This window comes from Thunnus maccoyii, chromosome 3 (genome assembly GCF_910596095.1).
Source record: "Thunnus maccoyii chromosome 3, fThuMac1.1, whole genome shotgun sequence".
Classification (NCBI taxonomy): Eukaryota; Metazoa; Chordata; class Actinopteri; order Scombriformes; family Scombridae; genus Thunnus; species Thunnus maccoyii.
This window is the reverse complement of record NC_056535.1, coordinates 16,061,703-16,083,362: the sequence shown is the minus strand read 5'-3', so window position 1 is coordinate 16,083,362 and position 21,660 is coordinate 16,061,703. Positions and strand designations below refer to the sequence as shown.

At 38.2% G+C, this 21,660-nt stretch overlaps 3 protein-coding genes and 1 long non-coding RNA gene across 6 annotated transcripts; 2 read left to right on the top strand and 2 right to left on the bottom strand.

Moving 5' to 3' along the window:
* Nucleotides 1-145: 145 nt before the first annotated feature.
* Nucleotides 146-7,123, bottom strand: arf3b (ADP-ribosylation factor 3b). Of its 3 annotated transcripts, XM_042407520.1 has the most exons (6): nucleotides 7,049-7,074; nucleotides 6,874-6,931; nucleotides 4,843-5,095; nucleotides 4,629-4,739; nucleotides 4,372-4,496; nucleotides 146-2,470 (listed from the first exon to the last, which is right to left on the bottom strand). In XM_042407520.1, the coding sequence occupies exons 3-6, from the start codon at nucleotides 4,988-4,990 to the stop codon at nucleotides 2,309-2,311; spliced, it is 546 nt and encodes a 181-aa protein (XP_042263454.1). In that variant the 5' UTR covers nucleotides 4,991-5,095; nucleotides 6,874-6,931; nucleotides 7,049-7,074; the 3' UTR covers nucleotides 146-2,308. The 3 variants fall into 3 exon arrangements, with proteins under 3 accessions (XP_042263454.1, XP_042263452.1, XP_042263453.1); XM_042407518.1 differs by lacking the exon at nucleotides 6,874-6,931 and having other exon boundaries at nucleotides 7,049-7,123; XM_042407519.1 differs by lacking the exon at nucleotides 7,049-7,074 and having other exon boundaries at nucleotides 6,874-7,034.
* Nucleotides 7,124-10,165: 3,042 nt separating this feature from the next.
* fkbp11 (FKBP prolyl isomerase 11) lies at nucleotides 10,166-15,405 on the top strand. The gene is made up of 6 exons (XM_042405841.1): nucleotides 10,166-11,645; nucleotides 11,746-11,808; nucleotides 13,323-13,410; nucleotides 13,590-13,623; nucleotides 13,784-13,854; nucleotides 15,153-15,405. Exons 1-6 carry the CDS (start codon nucleotides 11,520-11,522, stop codon nucleotides 15,359-15,361), a joined length of 591 nt encoding a protein of 196 aa, XP_042261775.1. The 5' UTR covers nucleotides 10,166-11,519; the 3' UTR covers nucleotides 15,362-15,405.
* Nucleotides 11,815-15,199, bottom strand: LOC121893784. Its single transcript, XR_006095426.1, has 4 exons — nucleotides 15,111-15,199; nucleotides 14,221-14,321; nucleotides 13,296-13,385; nucleotides 11,815-12,906 (listed from the first exon to the last, which is right to left on the bottom strand). It is a non-coding gene; the product is annotated as an uncharacterized LOC121893784 (long non-coding RNA).
* Nucleotides 15,406-17,666: 2,261 nt separating the features above from the next.
* On the top strand, nucleotides 17,667-19,554 carry LOC121893783 (40S ribosomal protein S26). The gene is made up of 4 exons (XM_042405842.1): nucleotides 17,667-17,775; nucleotides 18,852-19,029; nucleotides 19,131-19,261; nucleotides 19,456-19,554. The coding sequence occupies exons 1-4, from the start codon at nucleotides 17,695-17,697 to the stop codon at nucleotides 19,489-19,491; spliced, it is 426 nt and encodes a 141-aa protein (XP_042261776.1). The 5' UTR covers nucleotides 17,667-17,694; the 3' UTR covers nucleotides 19,492-19,554.
* Nucleotides 19,555-21,660: the final 2,106 nt, after the last annotated feature.

Here is a 21,660-nt window from a genome sequence, read left to right as displayed (position 1 = left end):
TTGAGCCACACAGATTGAACACTGCTGCTAAAGACTGTCCTCTTCTGGTAGAAGTTCATGACTGCAAGTCATCCATCACTTGTAAACATGAATACAGAGCATGAATATGTCCATCAGTAACATCACTCAAAGCTGACAAGACAGATCATACAGAAAATGGGTTTATTTGTAATACAGCAGGATTTTGTTGTCTTACATCACATACAGATGTCTCCGTGCATTCAGCATTGAAACATGGTCTTCACTGTTTTTAAATCTACTTGTGTAACTATAACGGTACAGAATGAATCATCAGAAGTATTTTTTTTATTTGTTTCTGCACTGATTATCATTGTTTCACAGACACAGTCTACATCAAAGTTTGTTTTTTTTTACACCCCCCTCCCCTCCTCACCCCCCAAAAAACTCCCAAAGAAATCTACCACCAAATATGTATCAAGTATACTGGCAAAACAAAATATACTAAAGGACAAAACCTTTGCCTAAACATCTTGAACTGTGGTGCAAAACCTGCCTTTTGAGGGCATAGAGAAATAAATCTGTAAATCATTCTTTATAGATAAATATATGTGACTCAAAATCAGAAGCAAACGAGCTGAGAGGAAATTAATTAGCAGTTTTTTTTTTTACATCACTGAATATAAGGCCACAAAACCCAACTGATCAAACTCATGTTTTAACAATACAATAGATGCTGAATATGAACAATGGTACAATGGTGAACTGGTAAGTTGGTGGACATACAGACGGTTTTACTGTTACTGGTGTCGTACTATGTGAGTACCCATGTATGGCACAAAGAAAGAGTTTCATTGACGGTAGTGTGTGGGTTCTGCTGGTATCAGTGGTGATGCGGTAACTAGTCTGCTGTTCAGAGGTGAGTCGTGGATGAACCTTCACTAACTATAACACGGACATATTGATCTGCTTCCCCTGCTTTCTTTCAAACACTTCACTGAAATAAACAATGTGTGTGTCAAATAAATATAATTACAGCCATTTGTGGATTCATCAACAATATTCACATTCAGAAACATTATCAGGCAACAGAATCATCCCCTGATATGCAAGTAGAGACAAAAAACAACACAAGCGAGAGCAACCTGATGCAGTTTGAGTACTCACATGGACACACAAGAAGGCAGACAAGCAGCAGCTGTGTGGATCGTGTGCGTGTGTGTTGTGTTTAACCTATATGCTGCTTTCACATCAAAGACCATGTAGCATAAAGCTGACTATATTGCACTGTATTTAGCACATGTTGACACCTACAGAAGTTGGTGGTTTGGTTAAGTTTCTGGCATCCTACAGTAAACAACACCAGAGCACGATCAGGGCAGTTAAAGAGTACAAATCGACAAACAGTGTCCATGCAGCTTTACAGAGGACAGAGAAGTATGCAAGAACAGTCAGCGAGATCTACCGGGATGCATGCAGTTCAGGCAGTCAAGAACGTGTTGTGCGTTTTAAAATATTTAAAAAGGGCGGCTCAAGCGCTTCGGGGTGCCACGGAGGGGGGTAGAAACACGCCACAGATATCAAAAGATTTCCAAAATGGGGCAGTAAGAGGATGTGTGACAGAGAGATTCCAGTTCTGTTTTCTATTTCTGGTTCACAGAGTTGTTTATGATTAATGCTGTCTCGGCCGCTTGCACAAACACATACAGCATGCGTGCACGCTCAGACACACATGTACACACTTTATCTGAGTATCAAAGTGCCTCAGCATTGCTCACAAATTAAAAAGGGAGACTGAATTAAGTCTGTGGTGACATGAATCTGCCAGCTGTGATTGTTCTCAAACATGGCTCTCTGTTACCCCGCAGGGAAAGAAAAAAAAAAAAAACAGGAAGCGCGGCTGACACAGACGACACTTCTTTGCATGGACGACAGTTAAAAAAAAACATACGTCAACAAAGAGTCAAGCCGGTCTTTTTGCTGACACGATGGAGTCACACATGACTCAGTACAGCACCTATGACTAATGTACAGTACGATGCACCTAAAGACAAGAGGTGGACACGGGAAAAGCAAGAGTCTGCTGTGATTGCTTACGGTTAGTGTGCAATTGTGTGTGTGTGTGTGTGGTTAAATATGGACATGAGAATCTGTTTTCAATAAGCACTGAAAACCATCAGGAAACCATAACAGACTGAAAATGAAAACCCTAAAATCTCCCCCAAACCCCGAATCTTGCTTTGTACCTATCAACCGAACCCCCTTGTACTACGTATCCCGCGCCCCCCGTTCCCGAATGAAATAAAAAGCTGGACGGTTGTGGCTGCTGGTTTTCCCCCCGATTCTCTTCTTATTTCTTGTTCTTGAGTTGATTGGCCAGCCAATCAAGACCCTCGTAGAGGCCGTCGCCACTGGTGGCGCAGGTGGCCTGGATGTACCAGTTGCGGTGGCGCAGGGAGTGTAAGCCCAACTTGTCTGTGATCTCGGCGGCGTTCATGGCGTTTGGTAAGTCCTGTTAAAGAGGAAAGAGTTCAGATACTGCCCTTCAGTATATAGAAGTCAAAGATTAGTGATAAAGCATGTGTGTGACAGCTGATGGCTTGTTTATTGTTTGGATTTAAGTATGTACGTTTGCATATGTGTACTTGCTGTATATACAGTATACCGTACTGTGCACTGTGTGTGAAGTTGATTAATCAATGGACAGAATTTTTTATATTAATAATCGATTTATCGTTTTCCAATCAAAAGCACCAAAAGGTCTCTGGTTCCAGACTTTTAAATGTGAAGTCTGCTTTTCATAAATTAAAAGATGTTTGGGTCAATGATTGTATGTCAGACTTAATAAGCAATTTGAAGACATCAACTCCAAATTGTTTGGACTCTGAGAAACTGTGGAGGTTATTCTGAACTATTTTCTGACATTTCATAGACCAACAGTTAATCTATTAAGATTAATCACAAAAAAATTGGCATATTAATTAATATTGAAGATAATCATTAGTTACAGTCCTATTGATCTGCATGCAGTTGTACAATAGAAATTTAAAACATAAACATTAAAGGAATAGTTTGACATTCTCATGTCTGTCTGCTACATATAAAGCTGTCGCCAGCAGTCGCTTAGCTTAGCTTAGCATGAAGAGAGGAAGCGAGTGCAAACAGCTAGCCTGATTCTGACTGATGATAACAAAATATGCCGACTGTACCAGCACCTCTAAAACTCACTTATTAACACATTCTGTCTTGTTTGTTTCATCTGTACCAAACCAAAACGTAACAATGACACACTATTGCTTCATCTGGCTGCAGGCAGCAGCTTTATATTTACTGGAAAGACAGAAGACTTACAACTCTTATTTCCCAAAATGTCTATCTATTCTTTTTAAGATCTAGTTAGTGATTAACCACAAAGCAAACAACCACCATTAGCAACAGAACAGAAGTGTATTATATGATAATACTAATACATTGTCAACTTAGTACAAAAGCTTGTTTAAAATCTCGCTAATGTATTATTCATCCACAGTGAAACTTTGTAATATGTGTATTGTTCAGAATTAATTATGTTGGAATAACGTTGAAAAGCAGAATGCTACATTTAATACTACATACAACTTTGTCAGCTTGGCAGCAGGACAGAATTAGAGCAGAAATGATTAGTCAATTAATTGATTAGTCAATAGATAAAAAATGTAACTGTTAACTATTTTGACAATGAATAAATTGTTTTACAAATGCTTTGAGAAAAAGTGCTTAAAAATTCTCTTTGAGTTTTGGACCATTGGTTTGACTCTATGATACATTTGAAGACATCACTTTGGAAATTGGGAAACTGTGACAGACATTTGTGACTGCTTTATGATATTACACAAAACCATTAATTCATTATTACTCAAGGAAATAACAACCAGATTAATCAATATAGAAAATTGCATAAAGTTGCATAACCTCATTCACTACATTACTGATTGTTTTTCATTGTGACTGCTGTCATTACAGCAGCTGGAACTATTTCATGACTGCTTTAAAAATAATTCCCCATTCAACTGAGGCCAACTTCATTTTTAATTTCTTACCCTTTTTTTGTATCTGTCTTCTCTATTTCTTTTTTCACCTGTAAGCCATGAATTCTGAGAGCTACGATATACAATTTTGTTCTCTTTCTTGCATCAAATTGTAATTGTAAATGAAACTGTAATGAAAACTACATCACATCTCAACTTGTTTTCATCATTTACTGTAACAGTTAATATAATTTCTACGTTTAGATTACAAACGATTACATCAGGTTGAAGGAGAAGTTGAATTTATTGCAGGGACAGAATGGGAGGTTGGGTTTTGTGGGTTTCTGTGTATTCATGTATATGTACTGTGTATTCACTAAGCATGTGTGCAGTTATGGTTTCTAACCTGCTTATTGGCGAACACGAGGAGCACCGCATCTCTCAGCTCATCCTCAGCCAGCATCCTCATCAGCTCTTCTCGTGCTTCGTTCACACGCTCTCTGTCATTACTGTCCACCACAAAGATCAGACCTGAAACAGTGAGAAGAACACAGGGCAAGGAAATAATAACAATCTAACAAAGTAAATTCTTTTCTGAAGAAGAAGAGGAGGGAAGTATTCCTCCATTAAGACTGGCGTTACCCTCTGATTAGCTCAGCTCACCCTGTGTGTTTTGAAAGTAGTGTCTCCAGAGGGGGCGGATCTTGTCCTGCCCACCCACGTCCCACACGGTGAAGCTGATGTTCTTGTACTCCACCGTCTCCACGTTAAACCCTGACAACAAGAGTGAAGGTCATCCAACATGTAAAGTAAACACGGTGGTGCATCATTAATGCGCGTGATGACATAACTAATGTTTCTTTGACAGCGCACATACCGATGGTTGGGATTGTGGTGACTATTTCCCCCAGTTTGAGCTTGTAGAGGATGGTAGTTTTTCCTGCAGCATCGAGCCCCACCATCAAGATCCTCATCTCCTTCTTTCCTATAAGGCTCTTCAGCAAATTCCCGAAAATGTTCCCCATGATTCGGATGAGCTTCTCACGCTTCGGTGTGCAGCTACAGTTACAATTCTAGACGCCTTTCTAAGAAGTTTCAGTAGTTCAGCAGTGATCGATTCAGAAGGAGGGCTGAAAAGAAACAGAACAAATAAACATTTAGTAATGATTTTATGTAGTTTCATATATGCAGTATAAGGCAAACAGCCAATGAATGATGCTGGTCTAAATAATTAACATGATTGAATAACGAGAGAATTATTAATAAACCAAACTGACTGTCAGGCCTTTGTTAAATTACAATGAAGGAAAACGTTCCAGCTCACCTTCTCTCACCTTTCTAAAAAAAACCCTACACCACCACCATGCCAGAACATCTCACTTCTACATGCACGCCCCGCGACAGGTGCAAGCTATGCTAATCGCCCACAGTCATCATCGCAGAGAGGGTGAAAGAGATGCATGTCAGTGCCATGACTCCAGGCTGCAGCACAATCTGTTCAGACCCTTCTCGCTGTTTTTCTCTCCTTCAAACGTTAGCCTGCAACAACGCCAAGGCCTCAGAGCCACACGCAAAATGTCCTACATTACCAGACCTGGCATGAACACATTCAATAAAAGACCAACCACTAAGCCACCTGGTTTGAAACAGATAGAGAGACATGAGAAGAGGACATGTCTTCTCTACGTCAGATCATACCGAGAGTTACCTCAGAATATGTTAAAATGAAGTCTAGTCGTAAAAGTAGATGGCAATTATTCTAAATGTTGTAAGTCCAGTCAAGTAAAGTTATATTTATATAGCACATGATCACAAATCACAAATTTGCTTAGACCTTCAGATAGGGGAAAACTCTTAAATGGGGAAAAAAGGGAGAAACCTCAGGAAGAGCAGGGGACAGATCTCTCTTCAAAGATGAGGAGGGATACACAACATACAGCATATATATGTGATAACAGTAAATATACAATATAAAGAAACAGACTGACAATATTATGTAAATTAACTGCAAATATATATGATGAATATGGATCAGAGAAAACGTCGAGCAACTTACAGCTGCAGCATTTTACTGTTAGGACCAACAAGAGGCCAAAAAAAAAAAACAGGGTAGGAGTAAAATTATATTTCCAGTTTCCAAATTTCACTTTAAGAGTAAAAACTGCACATTTTTCCCACTTTTTTAAAACACAATCAGCACAATCCACTTTGTTGAAAGTGAGATGTTATTAACTAATGTCTTCTGAATGTTCAAGCACATTTGTGAACATGTTGGTACACCCTGGAATATGTGAAAAACCCCACAATGATCACACATACCCAGTCTGAATCTGACTATTTTTCTCCCAGTGTGGAGAAGAAAAAAGGGTGGTTGAATTTATATGTGTAATATGTATCTAATGCATCCTAATCATGTGAGTTTTATTGAGTTAACCATCCTACATCAACAGTGAGGGATGCAGAGGATAAACAGTGGGATGATAATAAAGAATAAAAACAAATAAAGTAGATGTGAGGCTCGCTGCAGCCCTGTCCATGGTGCTGAAGAGGATCACCGCACTGTCACCGCCTGGCACCAGCTCTTCTCTTCACCCAGCTATGTTTAGTGATAACATACACAAATAAATGGAGATTTAACGCTAGCTGGGAGCAGGGCCGGTGTGATAATGTTAATTCATCTCCGGGTGACTCAGGTTAGCTCCGTTAGCCGGAGGATGCTACGATAGGTGACGTTACAGCCATCGGCCCAAGCACATTTCTCCGCTTTATCCAGCAATAAACACCTAATTTCACCACTAAAGCTCAACAATTTCCTCATTATCGCATTTATTATAAACCCATTTATCAATATAGTTCATCTTTTAATCGCAGAATCGATGAGACATTCATCCATCCATCCGCTCCTCACCTCAGCGGGCATCCTGCTGTCAGCGAGCCGTCCGCCGCTGCTTCAGCCCCGGACAACGCTGAGGCCACACAACCCGCCACAGAACAGCCAACACAGCACACTATTATTTCATCCACTGCTGCCACTTATACATGTATATTATCGGGTTAATGGTGGTGTCAGTATCCTCACTTACCTTCAGCTGAGTAGTCCTCTAGCTTACTATATGTCTCACGATATTTTCCGGGGGGACAACTCAGCAGGAAACGAGATATCGCGAGATTAGGGTGTCAAAACCAAACCAAGATTTAATACAGCTTGTTTTTTGTCAGTTTGTTGAGGATTTGGTACATTTCTTTTGGAACAATGTCTCCTCAGTCTTGCTTTTGTCTTAGAAAATGCACAGTAATATTTTATGTGTAATAAACAGGGGCTGCAAAATGAATGGAAAGTGACTCTCTCAGTCCATTATTTCATGTCATATCTGTGTCTACCCATCCAAGACTCAAACAACCCTTCAGATATCCTTTTTTACTGATTAGTTATAGACTCATCTGCACCAAAATTACAGGTTTTAGGCAGCTGATCGTGATGGCAGCTGTCATAGCCAATTTTTGGTCCATCCACACAGGTGATTCCACTTATTTTGGCTGATCAGTGCTCTTGTACAGACTTTGACTGACATCCGACGGTGGGATAAATGTCCTTCATAATTCTTATCTATACATGGAATCCAGTGGCCTCATATAATTCCCAGCATAGCTCTGCCCACTTACAACCATATGAGCAGAGGTCTAATCAGCCAGAAACGCCACACCGCTTGTGCGGGGGCTTTAACTCTCTATAGGAAAACTTGGCAGCAACACTTGGCAGCTTCATGTCAGTTTTTATAGAAACCAACCAGTACTCCTGCTCTGGAAAACTCTGCCCCAGGCTCGCTGTGAGTCAGTTAGTTTGTGTTGATTTGATTAAAAATAAACTTATTTAGGAAAATGCGACTTTGAGCTCTGTATCAAATGAAATAACACAAGTTTTAAAATTAGATTTTGACACCTGAGCCCCTCTAAGAGCCAAGATGTCAAGGTTATGTAAAAATGTAGCACCTGTGTGTGTTATATTGCGTTTGCAATGGATCAAATGAAAACAGACTCATTTCCACACAGTAAATCTGGGGTCGTTGGGGCCCCCGAGGGTCTGTGGCCTTAGGGCAGCTGCCCTCTTTGCCCTGTTGGTAACAACAGATAAATCATAAACATGCTGATGTATCTAACCTAAATTTATTTTATCTTATTATTTTTTTATTTATTATTATTATCAAGTGTGTTTTATTTTCCATCTTATAAATATTTACATGTTTTTATGTTAATTTTAGGTTTATTTTTTCATGTGAAGCACTTGGTGCAGGTAGTTTCTTTTTTGTAAAGCATCTTGAGCTGCATTTTTTTGTATGAAAGGTGCTTTACAAATAAAGTTATTATTATTAATCATTAGATTTTCCATACTAGCCTATTTAATACTTAAGCTTAAAATGTGCTGAAGATAATTAAGTTATCATAGTGTAAATTTAGCAGATTAATGTGAATACAATATAAATTATAAGTCAATTTACATGTTCTTAAACATTTTTATAAAAGGATTCCTCGTGACATTACATAATTGGAAACCACATTTCCAGTGGTGTAATGTAGTCGTTCATATCATATTTTTAAAATAAACCAAATAAAGTTGCAGGATTCGTTCACAAAGGAGTCACGATACCAAATGCTGAGAAGAATCATGATCTTCCCTCATTCAGGAGTTTCTCCTTTTTTTGTAATTGTACTTAATGTAAATGCTACAGAAACTGACTGTTATAAAGTTCCTGTTATATGTGGGAACTTATTGGGTTTTCAGGAAATGGTGAAATGATTTTCAGCATTGCATAACATGTGTTGCTCTTCAAACAGAAAGAGGTTTCTAAATTGAAGAATTTGTTGCATGATCACTGGTATAAAATACTGCATGAATGGTAGAGAACAGTTCAGCATGACATAGTCCTGATTTATGATGTAATATGACTCATTGTGAAAGGTCAGATCATAATGACATCTATTACTGGCTATTACCTCAGAGAATCTGTAACCTTTCCACTAAAATCTAATAAAACCTACTAAAACGATACCTAAGAGCCGTTTGATGCAGTGGTTGCATATGACAATGAGACTTAATCATACATTTAAAAGAACACTGTGGTTTTAGTAACATACACTTCTCTAGTTCTGGGTTCCGAGGGAGGAAGCAGGTTTTATCTTTGGTTTGTGCACAAAAGTGAGTCAGTAATTTCTATTTCAGTTCTGCACAGTATTAAGTACTATTCTTGATCGTTCACCAATTTCTAGTTCCTGTAAATTCCTATTCACCAGTGTGTTAAGGTCAGATGAACTGACTTCTTGTGCAAAAATACCATAATGCAGCATGTTTAATATTACCAGGCAAACTGTCAATTTGGCACGTATGACTCCAAGTTTGAGATTTTCAAGGGCGACAGAAGGAGAGAGAAGGAATTCGTTAAAAGAAGAGACTCCCCATTTACACCAATTCGTGTTTTGTTTCTTTCTCTTGAGGCTGTCATAACTTTTTTATTTTTCATGGAGTCTAAGACATAAATTCTATTGAGAAAAAAAAAAGAATATGATAAAAATGTATCCATATGTCTGAGTTTGTGCTGAGTTGGCCTACAGATTTTTTAAAAAAGGAAAAATGTAAGGTGATTGTTCTCTCAGGCTGTTTCTATAGATTTATGTACACTTGTAGTTCAGAAATGTGCATACAAAGTGTTGTTACGTTTCTAAACTGCAGGCTAGATGACATAGCTTCCTTGAATGACGCATGTGCTAATTAGGTTATATTCTTTTCTTTCCTTCTGCCTTTTTGTCATCACAGCTATGCTTCATATCTGACTTGATGACATTTAATAACCCTGTAACAAGTCCCTGAGGATTTGTGTCTGACAGTGCTTGTACATTTCACTGAAACTAAAAATAAGTGATGAAAGTGAGTTATAGGTGAAGAAAACCTGGTAAGAAACCTGTTCTTACTGGATATAAGAAATATATAAGAATCATATGCAGTATGCTGTTGAATATACATTAACTAACTTTGAATTTGCCCAATATGTGTTTTGTTTTACACATTTATTCGGTGGTTACTTGTGTAAACATTTTCATTTCAGTTTTTGGACTTAAATTGGTTATTTAGTGACATAAAATTGAATTTTCACACTGTTCCCCACGATGTTTATTTTATTTTGCTGTTGCTGTGCAGCGTTTTAATCAATATCTGATATTGTTCAAGTATGAACAGCACAATAAACATCACATAATATGTATGCATGTCTCAAAATGATGGCAACCAAATATCCATCTTTAGAGTACACTTAAGTGATCATTGATCACAGGTGTCAAAAATTGGAATGCAAAACAATATGATAAGATATGGTACATAGTTACATAGTGGAGCGTTCTGCCTGTTATTTCAGTTTATTTTGTGCTTTAGTTGTGGATAGAGAACGAATAAATTAGCAGTTAATGAAATTACAATAAATGAATACCAACATGGTAACTCTGGGGCCCCAGAACAGTTGCAGTTTACCGGGTTGGGAATTAAATAACAGTGTGTTGTATTAAATATCTATGAAAAGGGACATAAGCATGTAAGATAACACATCATATTAATTTACAATGTCTAAAAATAGATGGGCAACATTTACAGTTTAGTTATATGATTTGAATGCCCTGAAAACATATTTTCTCAACCAGATTCTCGCTCCCACATGAAAGCAACATTTTCTTCTGAAGTTAGAACAGTCTTGATTATTTATTTAGCTGTTTATCATTGTGTCCTCATTGCTATCCTCACTGGTTTGAGTGTACAGAGTTTATATTTATATTTCCACGCAACAGCCAAAGTTTAGCCATATTTGAATCAAAATTTTTGTCTAACAGCACCGACACAGTCCTGATGATGAAGCAGATTAGCTGAGTTTCTGTTTGTTAAACTCATAAAAGATCATGACTGATAATGTTTTTTTTTCTGAACTTGAACTTAAACTGTTACATTTTTAGCCACGAGTATTAATGGTTATAGAGAAATACTTTCTTAAAAAACAAGTTTTTAGGGGCTCTAATCAATAGATTCTGTTAATAGCATACATGACATTATTTGAAACTGGTTTCTCTATCAATATTCATATTTCTGCAGCCAGGATCACTGGGCTAATGGGGGGAACTAGCAGCTACGTGGCGTCTGTGCAGCCGGCTTTAACCGGCATGTCTGCTCCTGACAGGCTCCACATGAAGGAGCCCTGGGGCCGGAGGAGAAGCTGCACAACAGCGCCCTCCAGCGCCTGAAGAGCGCCGTTTCCGCTTCCCACCCCCCGGCAGCCTGATGGGATGCTGGCGGAATGTTTGAGGCGGGCTCTTCAGAGAGACCCAGGTGTTGGGACAACGTCCACGGGCAGCTAGTCCTTATCGCTCCAGTATTATAACACATCAGCATTACCCGGTGCTGAGCCATTTTGGACACAGGGGTCGACCGGCAGACTGTGCAGCTCGGCTCTGTCTCTGTCTCTTTCTCTTTCTCTCTTCGCTGCTGTGTGTGGAAGAAGAAGTCCACACGGAAGAGGTTGGATGGCAGCTCTTTTCCAGAAGTTCACAATGAAGACCGGCGTCTGCCTGCTGCTGCTCGCCGCTTTCATCTGCGGAGTCGCGCTGGGCGAAGAAAATGCAGCCGAGGAGGTGCAGGTGGAGGTGTTGGTGAGTGTGTCACAACAATGTAACGCAGACACAATGCAGCTGTAACACACCGACAAATATACACGCAACAGTGTTAACAATTTCACTCTTCTGACCCAAGGTGAAACCCGAAACTTGCTCCACACTTTCCAGTATGGGAGACACGCTGCAAATACATTACACGGTAAGACAAAGACACAACACGTTTATTTATTGTCCATTGTGTGTCTGGTGAAACGTATCCAGACAGTTATGTGTGCATTATTACAACGATTGTAAGTGAAACCGGCCCAGCTGATGACGAACGCAGTTGTTGTCTATGTGGCAACGTCTGTATGAACCATGTGGGCACCGCTGTGTTTGTGCATTTTACTGACTCCGAATAACAAACAGCTGGTTCAGATGTCACGCTGATGAGCAATCACGGGACAGATTGTGGTTTTCAGTTTCTATAGCTTTATCTCGTGGATCGCTACTGCTTTTTTACTATGGAGTGATGGGGCGGTGCAACACGTCAGCAATACCAGCCCTGTCACTGGGGGAGAAGCACAACCAGTTCACCCATGAACACTGGAGGCTCGAGGTTTTTTTTTCCAGCTCTCACACATGTTGATCTGCAGGAACTTAAAAACTCAGTTTTATGATTTGAATTTCAGCTGTAAGGCACAACAAACATGTCATACACCGCATACAGTGTGAACAAAAGAACATGAGTAGTGAGATATGCTGTGTATATTTTTGATTATTGTTTAATTTCAGTTGAACTACTTTTTTTGGGGTCCATACTGAAAATATACAAGTGTAATCAAGAAAAGGTTTACATAGAGACTACATGAAGTGGATTATACAGTTACAATATCACTATTATAACTAAAATAATAAAATGGTGAACTATTTCACTTCTATTAGGCACGTGAGGCTGAAAACGTACAGTATGCTGTACTGCTACGGTTGCTGGAACTTTTTTTGTTTCTTTGGTTCTTATTTTTAACATATTGGACGACTGCATGTCCTTCTCAGTGCACCTCTCCCTAATAAAGTATCAATTAAGAGTCTGATGAGGCCCAGAGAGCTTTGTAATTGATAATTAACCCTTAATGATTCAGGTCGTTTGGTTAAACAAATTACATGTAAGACTATTACTGCTTTGTTTATTCTATGTTCATTTATTGGTTTATTTAACAGAGACAATGCATATTAATGAACATTGCTGCAAATGCACCAGTGTTAGCCAAGAGGCTATTTTTCATCTGTAACCCTAAACAGATGTTACAGAGTCACCCTAAAAAGAATATAAGATTTAAAATAACAAAGTTATTGAGATCATTTATAAACATGCAGAGCAAGAATAGAATAGAATATTAATGTTAGGACATTATACTAAATTATCAGGTACTAATTAAAACACAACCAATAATATTTGTCAGTTTACTTGCACCTACTCTTCATTTTTAACTTTAAGAATTTGCACAGTGAGCATTTTAATATGTTTTTATGCTAAAATATAAGTCATACACAATTTATACTTACTGTATATTTATACAACAGCATATTTTTACATGTTGTAACTCAGAGTCTATGTCAGTTGCTGCATCCTTTTTTAAAAAAAGGATGCAGCAACTAACTGGTAATGACGCGTAAACACACTAAGTTCATGTCATCATTTCTCACCTCTTGTTTTTTTTTTTTACTGACCAGGGTAAACTGATGGATGGAAAGGTGATCGACTCATCACTATCTCGGGATCCTCTTGTTGTTGAGCTGGGGAAGAGGACAGTTATTGCTGGTAAATTAAACAGTTAGTCTTTGTGTGCCGGCTGTGTTACTCAATCAGTGACACTTTGATTTGGTTACATTGAGGAAATGACTGCAGCTTATTGTGCAGCAGGGAATATGCTCTCTTTGCTGATTGATTCTCTCTCTCTTGCTCTCTCTCTCGCTCCCTGTGTGTGACTTTCTTATCAGGTCTGGAGCAAAGCTTGATTGGCGTGTGTGAAGGGTAAGTGAAAAGTACAGGTCCATTGTGACGAAAGGGCTTAACGATTCTTTGAATAGCTGCGTGCAGTCATGAATCAACTTCAAAACACAGCACGGTTAATGGTTTTATGATGGAATGAGAGAAAGTAAATGTGTTTTGTATTTCTCATTCTCTCATTCAGGCAAAAAATCAAAGCCACTATTCCATCTCACCTTGCATACGGGAAGAAAGGCTACCCTCCTACGATTCCAGGTACTGTACACATGCACACATGGTTTGATCAACACCACACATACTGTATACAACCTCACAAGACTGGGTGATATGGTTAAAACCAACATCACAGTGTTAATAAGAATGTTTTTTATATCCATATATATATATAATATTAATGCACATGTATGCAAAATAAATAGAATAGTCAAATTAGTGTTGAATTCAGTGAACTCTGCTCCATTACTACAGTATATATTTACAGAAAGTCACATTTCTGTAGATACTGGAGGTTAATGTTTGCACGGTGCAGCTCTACACGACTACATAAGTATGATCACATACATTTAACATTGGCACTATCACAGGGGTGACCTGGTAGCCTACTGGTTAAGACACATGTACCTGCAGAGTCCACAGTTTGGTTCCAGATGTGAACCTTTGTTGCAGGTCATACCTCTCTCTCTCTGACTCCACATGTTTCCTGTCCCTCTCTGCACTTTCAACTGTCAAATAAAGGCAAATATGCCAAACAAACAGAAATAACATTAGCACAATCACACTGAACATTTGTTGAAGGATAAGGTTGGTGTTACTCTATATTATTCTAATTATCCACAAATGGGTAAAAGAACAAACAAAAACAAAACCAACAAATATATATTACGAAATCTCTCTGTACTTTCTGACTTCCCTGTCTGTGGCACTCAGCCCCGTCTGCTGCTGTTGAAGATGTTGATCTTTAATAATGCAGAACTACTGTATAGTATCATTTATTTAAAAAAAAAAAAAAACAGTCTCAGTAATTTACAAAACCACCTGGGCACCGTAGTTTTAAACAAACGTTACTCAAACAGGAGTAAAGAGTGCATTGGTTGGGGACTATTTTCAGGTGCGGATTAATAGACACTAATGAGTTTTTACAGCAGCAGGACAGTGTATGTGCTCATATTCATTGTACAAAAGACACCTCACCCACTGCAACACTGGTTCATTTATGTACTTTTAGTAGTTTTTTGAGTACAATGAAGCTCTATAGAAATAGAAGAATAAGCTATGAGGCGTTAGCTTCACAGACTTATTAACAGGATCAGTTTATTGTTGGTTTTGTTTTTTTCATGAGATTTGAAAATACATAAAGTATCACCAGTCGTCCTTTAAAAGTATGCCAGTGACTGTTTTTTTTCTCCACTTTTTTAGATGTTATGTTATATTTTATATCCTTATTTATTTACATATAAATACAATAGATATACAGACAGGTGACATATTAAAGGAAACAAACTAATTAATACCTGATGTGACAAAACGTTGACTGTGTTCTTGATTCGTCCCAGGTGATGCTGCTCTTGAGTTCGAGGTGGAGGTGATCTCACTGACACAGCAGACGCCTTGGCAGAAAATGGTCAACGATGTGTTGCCCCTCGTATGTTTGGCGCTGGTACCCACTCTGCTCGGCTTGGTGGGACTTTACCTCTACAATAAGGCCAACGCTCAGAAGCCTAACAAAAAGAAGGCAAAGGACAAGAAGAGCAAGAAGAAATAAGGATAAGGGCAATGAACTATTTAAATAAAAATTTTTAAATGTAATTTGTTTTTTCTCATCTTTATTTAGTAAAAAATGTGGTTTTGACAGGTGTAGTAAGACCTGGAATTAAAGTCTCTTGAAAATTCAGCTGTTATCTTTAGAGTTCAGTGTGTGTTGTAACAGCTTTGGTAACAGTGATGTTTGTACTGTCTGTAGAGGCTGGATCAATGATGGTGATGTGAGACATCATGTGCAGGTGTTTGCCAAGAGTTTCATCACTGACAGAAAAGAAAAGAGAAGTTGCAGCTTCACAAACTTGAAGAACTTGCAGCTGATGTGACAGATCGAGTGTAGAAATGGCTGCACCCTTATGATAGTGCTGTACAATTAATCACTCAAACTGATGAGGTAAATACAATTTAAGCAACAGTTATGCTGCATATTACAGGACTGCAGAATTATAAACTGTCTCTGCTCCTTCACCTTTACCAAAGACAGCACAAGCAAAAGTAACAAGATGTTACTTAACAGGACATTGTGTAAAAGTGCAAGGATGCTTCACCAACAACAGCTCAAACTAGCCTTGGACAGACTCTTTTCTTTGGATGTTTTGTAACTGTGTTGAATAACTGTAAAGACCTGCTTTATCATAACCAGGCAAAGGGCAGAACATTTAGAAAGCACACACCTGAAGAACAGCATGACTAATCAGGAGGAGAGTCAAGTGTTACCAAGAGATTTTTTGGAGATGATAGGAGCATCATCTGAGTGGATTCACTTACTAAACTGCTTGATATTTTTAGTTAGACCAGCAGAAGACACCAACAAAATAAATAAGAATAATGCTAACTGTTTATAGATTTGTCTAAAATAATGCAGCTGCTTATCTGCAGCTTTTTCCTCTGTGTGTCAATCTCTTGAGCACAACATTGTCATTTGAGAGGAAAGGGACCGAAGAGCAATCCGGCCTATGTGGCTGTGTTTACATTGAGAAAGTTGGATGCATCCACTTGACAGTCTAGCTAAAGATGAGAGAGAAACATCGGAGACTCACGTAAGAAGGAATGGACAAAAACTGTCCCCATGTCGTGAAGATCTGTTGTCAAATTGGGTAAAAACCTTTGTTCCTAAAAGTTCCTTTGCTTTGATATTGTCATGAGCACTGGTAATAGATAAACTCTGATGCAGTGCCATCCAGTGGTCTCTTATTGGATGTAGATTTGTAGTTGAAGATTGAGGAAACCACACACACATTAACCTCAGATAAACTCTTGACCAATACTATACAAGAAATGTTAAATGCAAAAGATATTATAATACAATATTGGTGTTTTTTTTGCATGTTTTATCCTCTTGATTTGTTTACACTTGGCTATCTACAGATTTTATTATTAGTTTTTTTCTCTCTTTTTTGCACCATAACATCCACATCACCAACATTGTATATTATAGACAGTAATACTTAATGCAGACATAATATGCATGTAATTATCCATGAATGGCAAAGCAAACAGCAAAATAAGGTAAATGAGATTTTAAGGAGTGATGGTGAGAGGGGAAAACCACCTGCCATGTTCCTTATTCCTACAAATATATCATCCGTTCTCTCCATCTTGCAGTGTATGAATAATTTCTCAATCTTAGTATGAAAGTCAGTCCGGCCATCTAATGAATCTATTTGATGATTTCAAGCCAGTTATCTACTGTTGATCGCTCTACCATTTATGTTTTATTCTCTTAACTATAAAATCACTTACATTACTGCCAATATCTTCAAGGCATACCATAGAATTTTAGATTTTTTCCTTTTCCCTGCCTTTGGTTTCATTTTCACAAGGTATGACGATTAACTTGCAGACATAAAACTTGCTTGAGTTAGTTTATACATAGCAGTGAAGATTATATGATTATAATTTCCCTCAAAGTTACATTAATGTTTTGTGTTAATGCATGCTGTCCTTACATTACCACCAAGACCACTGTTTCCTGAGGCAGTTTATCTAACTCAAGTTTCAAGTGATTTTTTTTAACAACTTTACCAATATTTTACCATTTTATGTATCTAAAGCTTTGCCAAGCAATGTGCATGACAATATAACAAACACAAAATAAAGGATAGGTTCTCTCGGATTAATGGAGGGACTGAACTCCGCTCACTCGGGTGACTCCTGGCTGCTGTCAGACCATCTAACTATTCACACTAATATCCTTCCGCGATTAAAAATCATAATGTATTTATTTTACATTTAAAAAACATGTACATTATTTATATTTTATATTTGTTCAAATAATAGTAGTAAAACAAAGAATCGAAGACCTTTTATTTGTGATTTAAAAAAAAAAAAAAAAAGATGTCGAGGGCGGAGCGGAATTGCGCTACTTCTCGCGGTGCAACCTCTTCCGGTCCTCTTTCCAGCTTCCCGTGCAACATGGTGAGTTCGTGACTGGGGCGGCCGCTCGGCAAAAACAGAATAAACTGGCATTTTATTCGAATAATCACACATAATCAGACCTTATTGTGTATTTTAATCACACAGCTCAACCACAATGTAGGAAGTTGTTGGTAGATGTTACTCTAAATGATTAAAAAATGAGTCTGGGCCTAATGCTAGCAGTTAGCAGGCTAACCGTTTTGTGCATGTGTTCATGTGGTAACGTTAATGTTAATATTAATGTGCGTAGAAACAAGCAAAGTAGTTAAGATTAAGATACACATGTTAGTTTCTCACGATGTTAATTAATACGGAATGTAAAATAACAAGGTGTAAAAACATGAAATATCTATAAAACATGTGTTGTAATGGTAGCCGGGTCGAAACCCCGCAGCCATCCTGCGCTGTTGATGCTCCTCTCATGTATTTAGGCTAATTAAACACATCAGACATAAAACCAATGAATTATAGTCACTCTACCAAACAGTGATTCGCAGAACCTCCTAAACGACAGCATTGGCATTTTTTTAGTGGTATCGTGAATTGGACCTTCAAGTGCTTTGAGTTTTTAACTGCATATGTTGAAAGATCGATATTGAAAATATACGGTAACAAATCATGAATGTCGAAAGTAACGCAAAATGTCTTATAAACGTTGAATTGACGAGCAAATTACAACATTTGTGAGTGTTACAGACGTTTCAGCATAAAGTGATTTACTTTGTGGTCAGTATTAAGTTTTGTCACTGGGGCTGGTTATTGGACTTTTGTGAAATTGTAAGGGATACGTAGATTTTTGTAAGATAAGATTTTCTGAGGAATACTTTTAATCATGCATGTTGTCTCAACACAAGCAGCTCCACAGTAGTAGCATTAGAAATAGAAACGGTCTCAATTGGATATATAATAATTCAAATCAAACTCTCCAGGCATTGGATGCCATCTCCTGTTATGTGGCTGTTTTTGATGCACTTGACACATTTCAGCTGATAGAAAAAACGTGTGGTTCATTACCTAATTCCATGTTGCCAGGCTGTAATTTGTAGTTTTTTTAAGTGTTGCCTTTTGCCTTACAGACAAAGAAGAGGAGGAATAACGGTCGCGCTAAGAAGGGCCGTGGGCATGTGCAGCCCATTCGCTGCACCAACTGTGCCCGTTGTGTCCCCAAGGACAAGGCCATCAAGAAGTTTGTGATCAGGAACATCGTGGAGGCAGCAGCCGTGAGAGACATCTCAGAGGCCAGTGTCTTTGACTGTAAGTACATTATTTCCCCCACATCAAAAATGTCAGTCTGTGCATTTTTCTCTCGTTGCGCGTCCTCATCTGTACCTTTCTCCCCTGTGTCCACTCTACAGCGTATGTTCTGCCCAAGCTCTACGTGAAACTGCACTACTGTGTCAGCTGTGCCATCCACAGTAAGGTGGTGAGGAACCGCTCCTGTGAGGCCAGGAAAGACCGTACCCCGCCACCCAGGTTCAGGCCCACTGTGAGTACTATCCACAACACTACCCTCTGTTAACTATCACATCTGCTCAGTGTAGCGCTACAAGATCCACAGCACCAGTTTACTTAATATATACCGTTTTCAGTGGATAAGTTATATCTGTGCTTTACAGGTTATTGATAATCAGTGAGATCCAACATTAATCTAAAACTTTTTTTTTATGTTCTGTTTTTCAGGCTGGTGCACCAAGAGCTCCTCCGAAGCCAATGTAAAGCAGAATTTGAACATGCTGTACATCTGACGAATAAATTGAAAAGTCTTTACAAAAACTTAAAGTGTACGGCTCATTATTCTTAACTAACCATGTGTTGTAGTTGTAGGAAAAACAGGCCTGTCAAGTATTTTATTTGGAATAGACTCTTACAGTACAAAACTTACAGTAGTTTTAAGATCGAATTACGCAAATGCATAATTACATGACACATTTAAAAAGGCTCTGCAGTTAAAGCGATATCAGACCATTTACAAGAGTCGAAAGGTTAACGAAGAGTGAAACTGAAGGGAACAAATAGTGCAACAAGGAAAACTTCAAAAGTAAAACATTTGAACACAATATTTCAAAAGTTTTTTTTTTTTTTTTTCTCAAGTAAAGTCAAGGATTCATCTTCATTTGGTTGTCCTTAAGACTAGAATGGAAAGGTTGGTTGAGGCGCAAACAGCATTGGTACCACATGCATCAGGTTTAGAAGCACATTACTGTCAGTGTAGCACAAAATAAAAATCTACACCCACATTCTCAACTTGTGAAGGGGAAAGAAGGCTGAACCTTTTCATCTCTGTTTGATGCAGAACTTGGAGCTTAAATACAACTTCGGCAGAGGATGAACTAAATCGTGGACTGGTGCAAGCTCTTACATTTTTGTATGATATTAGTGACACTGAAAGTCAAAAGGGCTGAGGGTTCAGGTCAACAGGAAGTCTTTGGCTTTTAGCAGTCAGCATCAAAGTCCTTTTCTCTTGATGGATCTATGGTCAACTGATAGTAAAAATGATTTATTCTGGCCAGGGTCACTGACTGCTGGGGGTTTTACGTCTACAGCTGTTGGTAAGATTTACAAGATATGGCCAAAATAATGTGGAGCCTTGTGTAATGTCCGCATTTGCACCACAGGATTAAGAATTAGGAGAGGGAAAAGCTTTACATGTAAAAATGTAAGAATTTCAACTGAGAAAAAAAAATGCTGAGAAGATCTCAGGCCAAAGGCACAATAGCAAAGTACTACACAGAAATCAAACCAGCTGAGGAAGTACCACACCAGGGCCTCTTTATAGATGCTAATTGTTGCCTAAATCAAGAATATACACAGTGGATTGGAGAGCAAGAAGTAATCAAAGCTTTTTTTGCCCATGCAAACTGACATGACAATTTCATTGATTTGCAATGACAACTTTGGTGTCAAGTTATTGTTTATCATTTACGTCACATTGTAAAGAGCAGGAAACTGGATTTTAGGAGTCTCAACAAGATAATAGTATTAATTGTTGGTATTAAGGCAAGATAATTAGACTAAATGAAACAATAACTTGGGGAGAGAAACTTTTAGCATTGCCTACTTAGGTTTGTGTTTGTGTACTAGTGAACAGATCACCACAGTGCATTGTGCCTTTCTTTTAAGTCTCATACAACAATATGCACTAAAGCCAACTTTCTAATCATCAAATAAGTGTGGCTTCACTTTTGAGAACAATTATTAAAACATAAGTAAACTTAGGTAAACATTTACATTTATTTTTAAAGTGAAACCCCAAATTATATTTTCTAAATGTCTCCTGCAAAACTAAACGGAGAAACTCCTGGAAAACCAAGACTGTTTTTATCATCAACTGACAGAACAATGAAAAGAGGAATTTTACCTTGCAGTTTCTTCCTAATTCACACTGCATAAACAAATCTAGTCATATGTTTCCATTTTACAACTAATAGTGAAAAGTGTTTAACAGCAGGAGGTGGCGGTTCTTTGGCTCAGTCACGGAGGAACCGTATCTGGTGCTATACAGAACCACACTCATGATGACCTAAAACTAATCTGAAAACAAAGTACTTTCTAAATTCCTCTTCATAAAAACATTGTGTTCAATCACTAAATGATCATTTAGAGTCTTTCCGTGTAGCCTGCAAAGGACCCCTGAAAAGCAGCATTTCTTGAAGCCAAAAGGATCTAAACTTTAAAACCTTCATGAAATGAAATCAAAATATCAGTTCTGATAAACATACAGGGAAGATCTTACTCATCTAGTCATTTTTCTACACCACACAAAAGTTTATGGGCTCAAGTCAAGTTAGGGGATCTACGTCAGTCTGCCTATCTGTCCCAAACTTACTTTTGAGGCTGTTAATATGAAGAACATGGAGATATATATCTGATCTAGAAGTGGTCTGA